General features: G+C 47.1%; 1 protein-coding gene across 1 annotated transcript in view; it reads left to right on the top strand.

Annotated features, from left to right (window-relative positions):
• LOC139381711 (KH domain containing, RNA binding, signal transduction associated 2) overlaps window positions 1-13,752 on the top strand; it is a 124,269-nt gene that overhangs the window by 75,371 nt on the left and 35,146 nt on the right. Inside the window, exon 4 of the mRNA XM_071125438.1 lies at window positions 7,317-7,463. Within this exon, the coding sequence (XP_070981539.1) occupies window positions 7,317-7,463 (147 nt within the window). The remainder of the gene's footprint in view (window positions 1-7,316; window positions 7,464-13,752) is intronic.

The raw sequence follows: 13,752 nt of genomic DNA on the forward strand, positions 1-13,752 counted from the left end.
ACCAGACTCTTCCAGATCTGCCAGTCGACCAGACTCTTCCAGATCTGCCAGTCGTCCAGACTCTCTCAGATCTGCCAGTCGTCCAGACTCTCTCAGATCTGCCAGTCGTCCAGATTCTCCCAGATCTGCCAGTCGACCAGATTCTCCCAGATCCGCCAGTCGACCAGATTCTCCCAGATCCGCCAGTCGACCAGATTCTCCCAGATCCGCCAGTCGACCAGATTCTCCCAGATCCGCCAGTCGACCAGATTCTCCCAGATCCGCCAGTCGACCAGATTCTCCCAGATCCGCCAGTCGACCAGATTCTCCCAGATCCGCCAGTCGACCAGATTCTCCCAGATCCGCCAGTCGACCAGATTCTCCCAGATCTGCTAGTCGACCAGGATCTGCTGAAACCGCCAGCCAGCCAGGTTCTGGTAGTTTCTACTACCTGCCTGGGCTTCCTCTCAGTGCTGAGCTTCTTCTCAGTGCTGAGCTTCCTCTCAGTGCTGAGCTACCTATCTGTCCCGAGTTACCTCTGTCCCGAGCTGTCCCTCTGTCCCATGTTATCATTGTGGTGGGTAACCTATTTAGGGACGTTTAGGAGGGGGATTAAAACTGTCATGGAGTGGGGTCCACGTCCAGCGCCAGAGCCGCCACCGCGGACAGATGCCCACCCAGACCCTCCCCTATAGGTTCAGGTTTTGCGGCCGGAGTCCGCACCTTGGGGGGGGGGTACTGTCACGCCCTGACCATAGTTTACTTTGTATTTTCTATGTTTTGATTGGTCAGGGTGTGATCTGAGTGGGTATTCTATGTTTCATGTCTTGTTTGTCTATTTCTATGTTCAGCCTGATATGGTTCTCAGTCAGAGGCAGGTGTTCGTCATTGTCTCTGATTGGGAACCATATTTAGGTAGCCTGGGTTTCACTGTGTGTTTGTGGGTGATTGTTCCTGTCTATGTGTTTTTCACCAGATAGGCTGTTTAGGTTTTCGTTACGTTTTGTTTTGTAGTATTGTATTGGAGATTCGTGTTTCGTATTATTAATAAACATGGATCGTAAACCACACGCTGCATTTTGGTCCGACTCTCCGTCTCATAAAGAAAACCGTTACAATTATTTATTTTTTTACAAATTTACGGACAATTAAATCAGTTTGAATCCCAAAAAAAGTAAAGTGGTGTGAATACTTTCATTGGGATGGACAGCCATTTTCTATAATGAAGGAACAAATGCAAATAATCTTATTACGATATCAAATAATTGTTTTAGTTGATCATTCTGGTTTATGCATTTTATTTTCTTGTTTCCCAAGATAAGCAACGTTTTTCAGATTTTAATGCATTTCAACTCTACTGAAGCTATTGAGTATTGTGTAGGGCAGCGATTCCAGGGTTTCATAACTAGTCCTACATACAAGTAGTCACACGATGTTCTGTTATATTAATGAGAACAACCTCAGTGGCAGTTGGGAATCCTGAAATAAAGGGATCTTTGGCATGTGGCACTTGACTAACTGCTGCTGAAACTGGGTCATAAGATTCTATTAAACTAAGTAAAAGTGTCAGGGTGAAGTGGTTTTCACTCCTTTGATATGTGTTTCTATACAGTACAGTACAGCAGGCAGCATCATTGTATTTCTCCGTATTCCTCAGAAACACGCCAGAGACCTGTGTCTTTTTGTGATCAATAAAGTCCCTGGCTGTCAGAGGAGAACTTCCAAATGCAATATGATTTGAACAGTTCTCAGATATACTTTGACTCTGTGTTTTCCTTAACGTTTATTGTCAGTGTGCTTTTTAACAGACCTGTCATACCAGTGCTATGACACTCTTCTACAGTAGCATAAATCCAGCTAATAACCTACCTATCGATTATTCATTATTTGTTACTAACTTGTGGAAGTTGATTGTTTTGTAATCGGTGTGTAATTGTAATTAATAAGTGGTGTCTTTAATCTGTTCTAATAATTACTTTAACTAGATAGTAGACCAGTGTTATTAATTAGCATTTATAAAATGTGATATGCAACATTCCTGTAATGTTGCATATCAGATTACCAATCATCCATTTCATACAGTCATATTTGTTTGTGCCATTGTCTATCTATGAGACCTATTCATATTGCCTTCAACTATCTTCAACTTCTGCTGCACTCACGACCTGCTGTACTCATATTGAACTAATAAAACATTACAAAAATTACATTCACGTTGGAAGACAAGCCCAGCTTTTAAAACAACAGAGCATTTTGCTATTCAGATTGGCATAAAAGGGAACAAAGTTTTCAGACACATGTCACGACTTCCGCCGAAGTTGGTCCCTCTCTTTGTTTGGGCGACATTCGGCGGTCGAAGTCGCCGACTTTCTAGCCATCGCTGATCTTCTTTTAATTTTCCTTTGGTTTTGTCTTGTCTTGTATCACACCTGTTTCCAATCCCATTCATTACATGTTGTGTATTTAACCCTCTGTTCCCCCTCATTGTCCTTGTTGGTGATTGTTTGTTTGTAAGCTATGTGCAAGTTATGTTCTGGTGTGCGACGGGTTTTGTACCAACTTGTTTTATTCTGTATATTTTGGTTTTCTGAGTTTTTGAGCACTTATTAAACTGCTCTGTTTATACCAAGTTCGTTCTCCTGCGCCTGACTTCCCTGCCACCAGCAAGCACTCTTACAGAATCACTGACCCAACTATGGAGTCAGCAGGAGCAGGTGCCCCGGTTATACGGGTGGAGGAGCGCGTCCAGGAGCACGCAGCAATGATTCACCATCTTGGCACCGCCATGGACCGTGTTGTCCGGACTATGGACCGCTTGGAGAGACAAGGAGTTCTTCCAGCGCCTCCACCAGCACAACCGGGGTCTTCTCTGAGCGCCCCTTTTCCACCTGGTTCCAGTGGGATTCGTCTCTCCCTGCCCCAGGAGTACGAAGGAGGCTGCCGGGGGTTCCCGCTACAACTGGAGCTATACCTGGCCACTCTAGGTATCAAGGCAGCAGGCAGGGCGCTCTGGCGTCACCCCAGGTGAGCAGGCACCATTCTCACCCAGAGCCCTCTGTTGCACATATGTTTGTGTCTGGCGCTCTTCGATTCAGACGCGGCTGGGAATTTTATTGATAGAGCTTTAGCCCATAGTTTAGGGATCCCCATCGTTCCCGTGGATGTGCCTTTCCCCGTTCACGCCTTAGATAGTCGACCATTAGGGTCAGGGTTGATTAAGGAGGTCACCGCTCCTTTGGGCATGATGACGCAGGGGGGTCATACGGAGAGAATTAGTCTCTTCCTTATTGACTCTCCTGCATTTCCTGTGATGCTGGGCCTACCCTGGTTAGCTTGTCATAACCCCACTGTTTCTTGGCCACAGAGGGCTCTCACAGGTTGGTCACGAGAGTGCTCAGGTAGGTGTTTAGGGGTTTCCGTTGGTGCTACTACGGTGGAGAGTCCAGACCAGGTCTCCACTGTGCGCATTCCCCCTGAATATGCCGATTTGGCTCTTGCCTTCTCCAAAAAGAAGGCGACTCAATTACCAACCCATCGATGGGGGGATTGTGCGATAGATCTCCTGGTAGACTCTGCACTTCCCAGGAGTCACGTGTATTCCCTCTCACAGGTGGAGATGGAGGGTATGGAAACATATGTCTCCGAATCCCTGTGTCAGGGGTACATTCGGTCCTTTACTTCACCTGCCTCCTCAAGTTTCTTTTTTGTGAAGAAGGAGGGAGGTCTGTGCCCGTGTATTGACTACCGGGGTCTGAATCAGATCACTGTGAGGTATAGTTACCCGCTACCGCTCATAGCCACAGCGATAGAGTCAATGCACAGGGCGCGCCTTTTCACCAAACTAGATCTCAGGAGCGCTTACAACCTGGTGCGTATCCGAGAGGGAGACGAGTGGAAGACGGTTTTCAGTATCGCCTCTGGGCACTATGAGTACCTCGTCATGCCGTACGGGTTGATGAATGCGCCATCAGTCTTTCAAGCCTTTGTAGACAAGATTTTCAGGGACCTGCACGGCCCTCCGGGTCGTGTAGTGGTGTATATTGATGACATTTTGATATACTCCGCTACACGCGCCGAGCATGTGTCCCTGGTGCGCAGAGTGCTTGGTTGCCTGTTGGAGCATGACCTGTACATCAAGGCTGAGAAATGCCTGTTCTTCCAACAGTCCATCTCCTTCCTAGGGTATCGCATTTCCACCTCAGGGGTGGAGATGGAGAGAGACCGCATTGCAGCCGTGCGAAATTGGCTGACTCCCACCACGGTAAATGAGGTGCAGCGGTTCTTAGGGGTTTGCCAACTACTATCAAGGGTTTTGGTCAGGTAGTGGCTCCAATTACCTCACTGCTGAAGGGGGGCCCGGTGCGCTTGCAGTGGACAGCTGAGGCGGACAGGACTTTTAGTCACCTGAGGGCTCTGTTTACCTCAGCTCCCGTGCTGGCTCATCCAGATCCCTCTTTGGCGTTCATAGTGGAGGTGGACGCGTCCGAGGCTGGGATAGGAGCTGTGCTCTCTCAGGGCTCGGGCACGCCACCAAAACTCCGCCCCTGTGCCTTCTTCTCGAAGAAGCTCAGCCCGGCGGAGCGAAACTATGACGTGGGGGACCGGGAGTTGTTGGTTGTCGTCAAGGCTTTAAAGGTGTGGAGACATTGGCTTGAGTGGGCTAGACACCCTTTTCTCATCTGGACTGACCACCGCAATCTGGTGTACATCCGGGCAGCTAGGAGACTGAACCCTCACCAGGCAAGGTGGGCCATATTTTTCACCCGTTTTGTGTTTGTTTACCCTTTCTTACAGACCAGGCTCTCAGAACGTGAAGGCAGACGCATTGTCCCGGCTGTATGACACAGAGGAGCGGCCCATGGATCCCACTCCCATACTCCCCGCCACCTGCTTGGTGGCGCCAGTAGTGTGGGAGCTAGACACGAGCATTGAGCAGGCGTTACGTGCAGAGCCCGCTCCCGTCCAGTGTCCCGCTGGGCGTCTGTACGTCCCGTCTGCTGTCCGTGTCCGGTTGATCTATTGGGCCCACACGTCACCCTCCTCTGGTCATCCTGGGATCGGTCGGACAGTGCGCTGTTAGAGCGGGAGGTACTGGTGGCCTACCTTGGCTAAGGACGTGAGGGTTTATGTTTCCTCCTGCTCGGTGTGCGCCCAGTATAAGGGTCCTAGGCATCTGCCCAGAGGTAAGCTACACCCCTTATCCGTTCCACAGCGGCCTTGGTCGCACCTGTTGGTGGATTTTTTTACTGATCTTTCACTCTCACAGGGTAACACTGCGATCCTGGTCGTTGTGGATCGTTTCTCTAAGTCCTGTCGTCTCCTCCCTCTGCCCGGTCTCTCTACGGCCCTACAGACTGCGGAGGCCTTGTTTGCGGAGGAGACATAGGAAGCCGCCCGTGTCCACCTTCAGCAGGCCATGACAAGCCAGAAGGTTAATGCAGATCGCCACCGCAGTGATCGCACCGGGTCTGGCTCTCGACCTGAAACCTGCCCCTCCGACCTGCCCTGCCGGAAGCGGGGTCCGCGGTTTGTGGGGCCATTTAAAGTCCTGAGGAGAGTGAACGAGGGTTGTTATAGGTTACAGCTTCCACCCGATTACCATATTAACCCCTCGTTCCATGTGTCTCTCCTCAGGCTGGTGGTGGCTGGCCCGCTCCAGGAGTCTGAGGTGTGGGAGGTTCCTCCGCCCCCTCTGGACATTGGGGGGGCCCGGCGTACTCCGTTCGCTCCATACTGGATTCGACCCATCTATGCTGCAGGAGTTCCACCGTCTTCGTCTGGATCGCCCTGCGCCTTGCCCTCCGGGTCGTCCCCGAGGCCGGTGTCGATGGGGGGGGTACTGTTGTTTGGGTTTGGAACTGGGTTTGGAAAGAATCTCTGGCTCATTAACATATTTCAATGTGTGCCTTGCCTTGAAACATGTGCCTTGCCTTGAAACATGACCCGCCAAACCACGCTCCTTAACACCCGCCAGCTTAACCCAGAAGCCAGCCACACCAATGTGTTAGTGGTAACACTGTTCAATTGACGACCGAAGTCAGCTTGCAGGCACCCAGCCCGCCACAAGGAGTCGTAAGAGAGCGATGAGCCAAGTAAAGCCCCCCTGGCTAAACCCTCCCCTAACCCGGACTATTGTGCGCCGCCATATGGGACTCTCGGTCACGACACAGCCTGGGATCGAACCCGGGTCTGTAGTGATGCCTCAAGCACTGCGATGCAGTGCCTTAGACCACTGCGCCACTCGGGATTATTTTGAAGACAAATGTATCCTTAAAAAACTCTGGCAATTTGCGAATGTTTAGACCGACACCATTAGGTTACCTCCCTTTAGGGTAGCTATGGGTTTCAAGAATACATTTGCTCAAGTGCCTCTTTCACCTTGGAACCAAATTAGGTTATCTATACAATATATTCTTAGGTCATCATAGCCTGTCATGTCGTACGCTCTGGGAATCAAGAAGTGTTTATTAAGAAATGAACAAGAGGGCTGATGTGATGAGGGAGTGCACCACACCACTGATCAAGCATCAGGGAGAATTTCCACATCAAAGCACCTCCAGTCTTTGAATGTGTGCCAGAGCCCAAGGTAATCAACATAAGAAGGTAATGCTGGCTGAAGTAATTACCGGCTTTCTGAAGAACAGTTTGTAGTGGCAACCTTCAGCAATCAGGACACTTTAGAACAGTGACTGGTCCTTCAGAGTGGGAGGTAGTGTAGTTTGTCTGATGAAGATAGGATCTCTTAGTCATTCACAAATTCAATATAACACACTACTAAATGTCCAAATGCTTTGTCAACCACACTGTGAGGAGGTTTAGCTCACATTTCTGATGGTCATTCTTCCTACCTGGTGTGTTTGCATTGTTGCGTAATGATTGATTAACATCACAGTTAGTCACACACTAATACATACATTCCAAGTTAGGATGCAACCCCTGTAAGTCATTGAAGACCACAAATACGGTTCACACATCATTCAAATTTGTAGTATCTTATTTATAATGTAAACCAAAACCAGCAATATGACTCAGACACAGCTTCATGGTGTAAATCCCAGTGGGTGGATGCAGTCTGATAGGCTGGCTGGCATGCAACAGGGACATCTCCCTCCCAACCTCCCAAATGCTTGAGGGAGGAAGTCAATGCAAACATGCTGATGAGATTGAATTTTTCAACAGGCAGCTGTGGGCTACAAATGATTCTTGTAAACCCCACATGCTTCACTTGATATCTCCATCATACACACTGTACTATTTGTAATTATCGCTTTCACTTTCTCCTTTCAGACCCCACAATAATATTTAACCTGATTTTTTTGTTCAATTTTTTTCCTCAGGAAGAAGAGTTGAGGAAAAGTGGAGAGGCCAAGTATGCCCATTTGAGTAACGATCTCCATGTTTTAATTGAAGTCTTCGCTCCGCCTGGAGAGGCCTATTCCCGCATGAGCCATGCCTTGGAGGAGATTAAGAAATTCCTAGTTCCAGTAAGTTTGTTTAAACCATTTCATTTACTCAAATTCCTCCAGGGTAATTGTGAGTTGTACATTCAGATGGGTCTGTGCACTTCTGCTCTTGTGGATTCCTCTACTTGGGCTTTTTTTGCACTCTCAGATGTAATTGAACGTTTACAGGGTTAAGTAAGTGATTAAAACAGCTCCAGACCGACTGAGGTTGGATATTGGACATTGACAAGTTTTGGCACAACCCCAAATGAAATATCTCAACAATGAAAATGAAGAAGTTTTTTCACATAACTTGCTATATTTTCTGGCAGGTTGCTATAGTAATGTTTTTTATATTACAACATAAAAAAGCTTTCCCTTTGTTCTGCCCCCCCCCCCCCCCCCTCCACCCGTTCCCATCTAGCTAACAAGTTAGTTAATTTATTCCACAATTAACAAGTTCAGTATGGGGCCACTTGCAAGGCTCTGCCGACTTTGAGCCTACAGCAGTTAACGGTAATTAATGTGCGTACTGTGTAGGCATGCTCAGCTGAGGCTGTAAATATTAATACATCTTTGCAGTGTCTGCCAATCCCTCTGGTAGAAGGGCTGGATGAGAGTTTCCTTATGGCATTTCTTGTGCTTCCCCTCCTTTCCTTAGGGTTTACATTACAGAATCTTAGCTTTGTTGGAGGGCCAGAGGTATGCTTCAGCTTCGGCAGCTGCACTGATCAGGTCATTGTACCCCCCCAGCTCAGACCAGACAATATATATTTAATATCTCCACTTTGTTCATAGTCGCCACCAGACTAGAATGTCAAGTAGAAGGACACCTGTGTGTACCCCTCAAGTATTATTGCGTTGGTAAGGTTTGAATGTACTTCTACTTTAGGGATTCGTTTTTCCCCGCCATGCCATTTGTCTCATTTCATGGAGACTCATTTCCAGAGCCTGATGATAATCTCACCTAAATGCAACTGAGTTGGAGGAGGATCATTTTTTGTTTGAAGTATTTATCTTTATTTCAAATTAAGTATGGAGGAGGACCAAAGTAGCCAATCCAACGCTTGGCTTTTTCCTCGGCATGCCCACCCACTACAGCCTACCAAAGCATGAGATCCTGTTAGTCTCTATATTCATCTCTCAGTTTAGAATCAATGGACTTCTTCCAAAACTCGCCTTGCAAACAAACAAACTGCCATGGTAGTCAGACAATGTGTAATCTGGTTCAGAGGGTTTTCCCTAAAAGAGGCAGGTGACATTTGTGAAAAGACTATTCATTAGGTACAGTGCATTCAGAAAGTATTCAGACCCCTTGAGTTTTTCCACATTTTGTCATGTTACAGCCTTCCTCATCAATCTCCACACAATACCACATAATGACAAAGCAAAAACAAGTTTTGAGAAATGTTTCCAAATGTATGAAAAATAAAAAACAGAAATACCTGATTTACATAAGTATTATGACCCTTGGTTATGAGACTCAATATTGAGCTCAGGCGCATCCTGTTTCCATTGATCATCCTTGAGATGTTTCTACAACTTGATTGGAGTCCACCTGTTGGTAAATTCAATTGATTGGACTTGATTTGGAAAGGTTGACATGCAGTTGACAGTGCATGTCAGAGCAAAAACCAAGCCATGAGGTCGAAGGAATTGACAGGATTGTGTCGAGACACAGATCTGGGGAAGGGTACCAAAAAATGTCTGCAGCATTGAAGGTCCCCAAGAACACAGTGGCCTCCATCATTCTTAAATGGAAGAAGTTATGAACCACCAAGACTCTTCCTAGAGCTGTCCGCCCGGCCAAACTGAGCAATCGGGGGAGAAGGGACTTGGTCAGGGAGGTGACCAAGAACCCGAGTTCCTCTGTGGAGATGGAAGAAACTTTCAGAAGGACAACCATCTCTGTAGCCCTCCACCAATCAAGCCGTTATGGTGGAGTGGCTAGACAGAAGCCCCTCCTCAGGAAAAGGCACATGACAGCCCACTTGGAGTGCCAAAAGGCACCTAAAGACTCTTAAATCATGAGAAACAAGATTCTCTGGTCTGATGAAACTAAGATGAAGACTTTGGCCTGAATGCCAAGCGTCAGGTCTGAAGGAAACCTTGCACCATCCCTACGGTGACGCATGGTGGTAGCAACATCATGCTGTGGGGATGTTTTTCAGCGGCAGGGACTGGGAGACTAGTCAGGATTGTGGCAAAGATGAATGGAGCAAAATATAGAGAGATTCTTGATGAAAACCTGCTCCAGAGCGCTTAGGACCTCAGACTGGGGCGAAGGTTCACCTTCCAACAGGCCAATGACCCTAAGTACACACCCAAAACAATGCAGCAGACACTTCGGGACAAGTCTCTGAATGTCCCTGAGTGGCCCAGCTAGAGCCCAGACTTGAACCCGATCAAACATCTCTGGAGAGACCTGAAAAAAGCTGTGCAGCAACGCTCTCCATCAAACCTGACAGAGCTTGAGAGGATCTGCAGAGAGGAATGGGAGAATGGGAGAATAACAAATGTAATACATTTCAGAATAAGGCTGAAACTTAACAAAATGTGGAAGAGGTCAAGGGGTCTGAACACTTTCCGAATACACTGTATTTTTTATTCATTTTATTTTATTTCACCTTTATTTAACCAGGTAAGCTAGTTGAGAACAAGTTCTCATTCACAACTGCGACCTGGCTAAGATAAAGCCAAGCAGTGTGACACAAACAACAACACAGAGTTACACATGGAATAAACAAGCCAATAACACAATAGAAGAAAATAAATGTCTACATACAGTGTGTGCAAATGGCGTGAGGAGGTAAGGCAATAAATAGGCCATAGTAGCGAAGTAATTACATTTTAGCAAATTAACACTGGAGTGATAGATGAGCAGATGATGATGTGCAAGTAGAAATATTGGTTTGCAAAAGAGCAGAAAAGTAAATAAAAACAATATGGGGATGAGGTAGGTAGATTGGGTGGGCTATTTACAGGAGGGCTATGTACAGCTGCAGCGATCTGTTAACTGCTCAGATAGCTGATGTTTAAAGGTAGTGAGGGAAATATAAGTCTCCAGCTTCAGCGATTTTTGCTATTCAGTCATTGGCAGCAGAGAACTGAAAGGAAAGGCGGCCAAATGAGGTGTTGGCTTTGGGGATGACCAGTGAGATATAACTGCTGGAGCGTGTGCTACGGGTGGGTGTTGTTATCGTGACCAGTGAGCTGAGATATGGCGGAGCTTTACCTAGCATAGACTTATAGATGACCTGGAGCCAGTGGGTCTGGTGACAAATATGTAGTGAGGGCCAGCCAACTAGAGTGTACAGGTCGCAGTGGTGGGTGATATATGAGGCTTTGGTGACAAAACGGATGACACTGTGATAGACTGCATCCAGTTTGCTGTGTAGAGTATTGGAAGCTATTTTGTAAATGACGTCGCCGAAGTCGAGGATCGGTAGGATAGTCAATTTTATGAGGGTATGTTTGGCAGCATGAGTGAAGGATACTTTGTTGCGAAATAGGAAGCCGATTGTAGATTTAATTTTGGATTGGAGATATTTAATATGAGTCTGCAAGGAGAGTTTACAGTCTAGCCACCAGACACCTAGGTATTTGTAGTTGTCCACATATTCTAAGTCAGAACCGTCCAGAGTAGTGATGCTAGTCAGGCAGGTGGGTGTGGGCAGCGAACGGTTGAAAAGCATGCATTTGGTTTTACTAGCGTTTAAGAGCAGTTAGAGGCCACAGAAATTGTATGGCATTGAAGCTCATTTGGAGGTTTGTTAACACAGTGTCCAAAGAAGGGCCAGGTGTATACAGCATGGTGTCGTCTGCATAGAGGTGGATCAGGGAATCACCCGCAGCAAGAACGACATCGTTGATATATATACAGAGAAAAGAGTCGGCCCGAAAATTTAACTCTGTGGTACCCCCATAGAGACTGCCAGAGGTCCGGACAACAGGCCCTCCGATTTGACACACTGAACTCTGTCTGAAAAGTAGTTGGTGAACCAGACTAGGCAGTCATTTGAGAAACCAAGGCTGTTGAGTCTGCAGATAAGAATACTGTGATTGACCGAGTCGAAATCCTTGGCTAGGTCGATGAAGAGGGCTGCACAGTACTGTCTTTCATCGATGGCGGTTATGATATTGTTTAGTACCTTGGGCGTGGCTGAGGTGCACCAGTGACCAGCTCAGAAACTGGATTGCACAGCAGAGAAGGTACGGTGGGATTCGAAATGGTCAGTGATCTGTCTATTAACTTGGTTTTCGAAGACTTTAGAAAGGCAGGGCAGGATGGATATAGGTCTATAACCGTTTGGGTCTAGAGTGTCACCCCCTTTGAAGTCGGGGATGACCCTGGCAGCTTTCCAATCTTTAGGGATCTCGGACGATACGAAAGAGAGGTTGAACAGACTGGTAATAGGGGTTGTAACAATGGCGGCGGATAATTTTAGAAAGAGAGGATCCAGATTGTCTAGCCCAGCTGATTTGTACGGGTCCAGGTTTTGCAGCTCTTTCAGAACATCTGCTATCTGGATTTGGGTGAAGGAGAAGCTGGGGAGGCTTGGGCAAGTAGCTGCGGGGGGTGCAGAGCTGTTGTCCGGGTTGGGGTAGCCAGGAGGAAAGCATGGCCAGCCGTAGAGAAATGCTTTTTGAAATTCTCGATTATCGTGGATTTATTGGTGGTGACACGTGTATTTGGAGGGAAAGTTGGTCAGGATGACATATATGAGGGTGCCCATGTTTACGGATTTAGAGTTGTACCTGGTGGGTTCCTTGATAAATTGTGGGAGATTGAGGGCATCTGGCTAAGATTGTAGGACTGCCTGGGGTGTTAAGCAATCCCCAGTTTAGGTCACCTAACAGAACAAACTCTGAAGATAGATGGGGGCAATCAATTCACATATGGTGTCCAGGGCACAGTTGGGAGCTGATGGGGGTCTATAACAGGTGGCAACAGTGAGAGACTTATTCCTGGAGAGATTCATTTTTTAAATTAGAAGCTCAAACTGTTTGGGCATAGACCTGGAAAGTATGACAGAACTTTGCAGGCTATCTCTGCAGTAGATTGCAACTCCTCCTCCTTTGGTAGTTCTATCTGGACGGAAAATGTTGTAGTTGGGGATGGAAAGCTCAGAATTTTTGGTGGCCTTCCTTAGCCAGGATTCAGACACGGCAAGGACATCAGGGTTGGAGGAGTGTGCTAAAGCAGTGAGTAAAACAAACCAATACTTTTTCTGTTACAGAAGTCAACAAATGAGAGTGCCTGGGGACACGCAGGGCATAGGTTAACCTCCACATCACCCCAGAGGAACAGAGGAGGAGTAGGATGAGGGTACGGCTAAAGGCTATCAAAACTGGTCGTCTAGTGCGTTGGGGACAGAGAATAAAAGGAGCAGATTTCAGGGCATGGTAGAATAGATTCAGGGCATAATGTACAGACAGGGGTATGGTGGGGTGCGGGTACAGTGGAGGTAAACCCAGGCACCGAGTGATGAAAAGAGAGGTTGCATCTCTGGACGGGCTAGTTATGCTGGGTGAGGTCACCACATGTGTGGGAGGTGGGACAAAGCAGGTATCTGAGGCATGTTGAGTGGGACTAGGGGCTCCGCAGTAAACTAAGACAATAATAACTATCCTAATCTACAGTGTACAAGGCATATTGACATTTGAGAGAGACATAAAGCGAGGCAAAAAGCAATCACAGGTGTTGATTGGGAGAGCTAGCTAAGGCAACAACGGGTAAGACAACAACAGCTAATCATCTAAGACAACAACAACAGGTAAAATGTCTATGAATGGGTAGAGAGGGTCAGTTAACTACACACAGGGCCGACAGATAAACAAAAAGTAAAATAGAGTACCGTGATTAATAAACAGTCCAGCAGGCATCAGCTATGTAGCCAAGTGATCATAGGGTCCAGTGAACAGCAATAGACGGAACAGGGAAGCCGCGGGGTAGTCGTTACTACGCTAGCACGCGGGAGACACAGCATTTATGATGGGCTCAAATTGTATGTGAGGAGTTGGGACTTGCATCACGTACTGTCACTTGGTACCAGAAGAGTAGTGATTCATGCAGCACAATGTGCAGCATTAATACTTAATAAAGGTGTGTTTGTACTATATCTCAGTCATCAGCAGTATGGACCACAGAGGCGTTGTTAGGGAGGAGACTGACAGTAGACAGGCTCTCACTTGCTAACGGAGACCCAATGAGGGTGCTGTACGCCACAACCCACATATCCCCCAATGTACTGTAAGAACGCTCTAGTTATGTATTTCACTGCAATGTCTGGCTCCCCTTACAGTATACAATAATATTACCACCACTATT

Source organism: Oncorhynchus clarkii, chromosome 23 (genome assembly GCF_045791955.1).
Source record: "Oncorhynchus clarkii lewisi isolate Uvic-CL-2024 chromosome 23, UVic_Ocla_1.0, whole genome shotgun sequence".
NCBI lineage: Eukaryota > Metazoa > Chordata > Actinopteri > Salmoniformes > Salmonidae > Oncorhynchus > Oncorhynchus clarkii.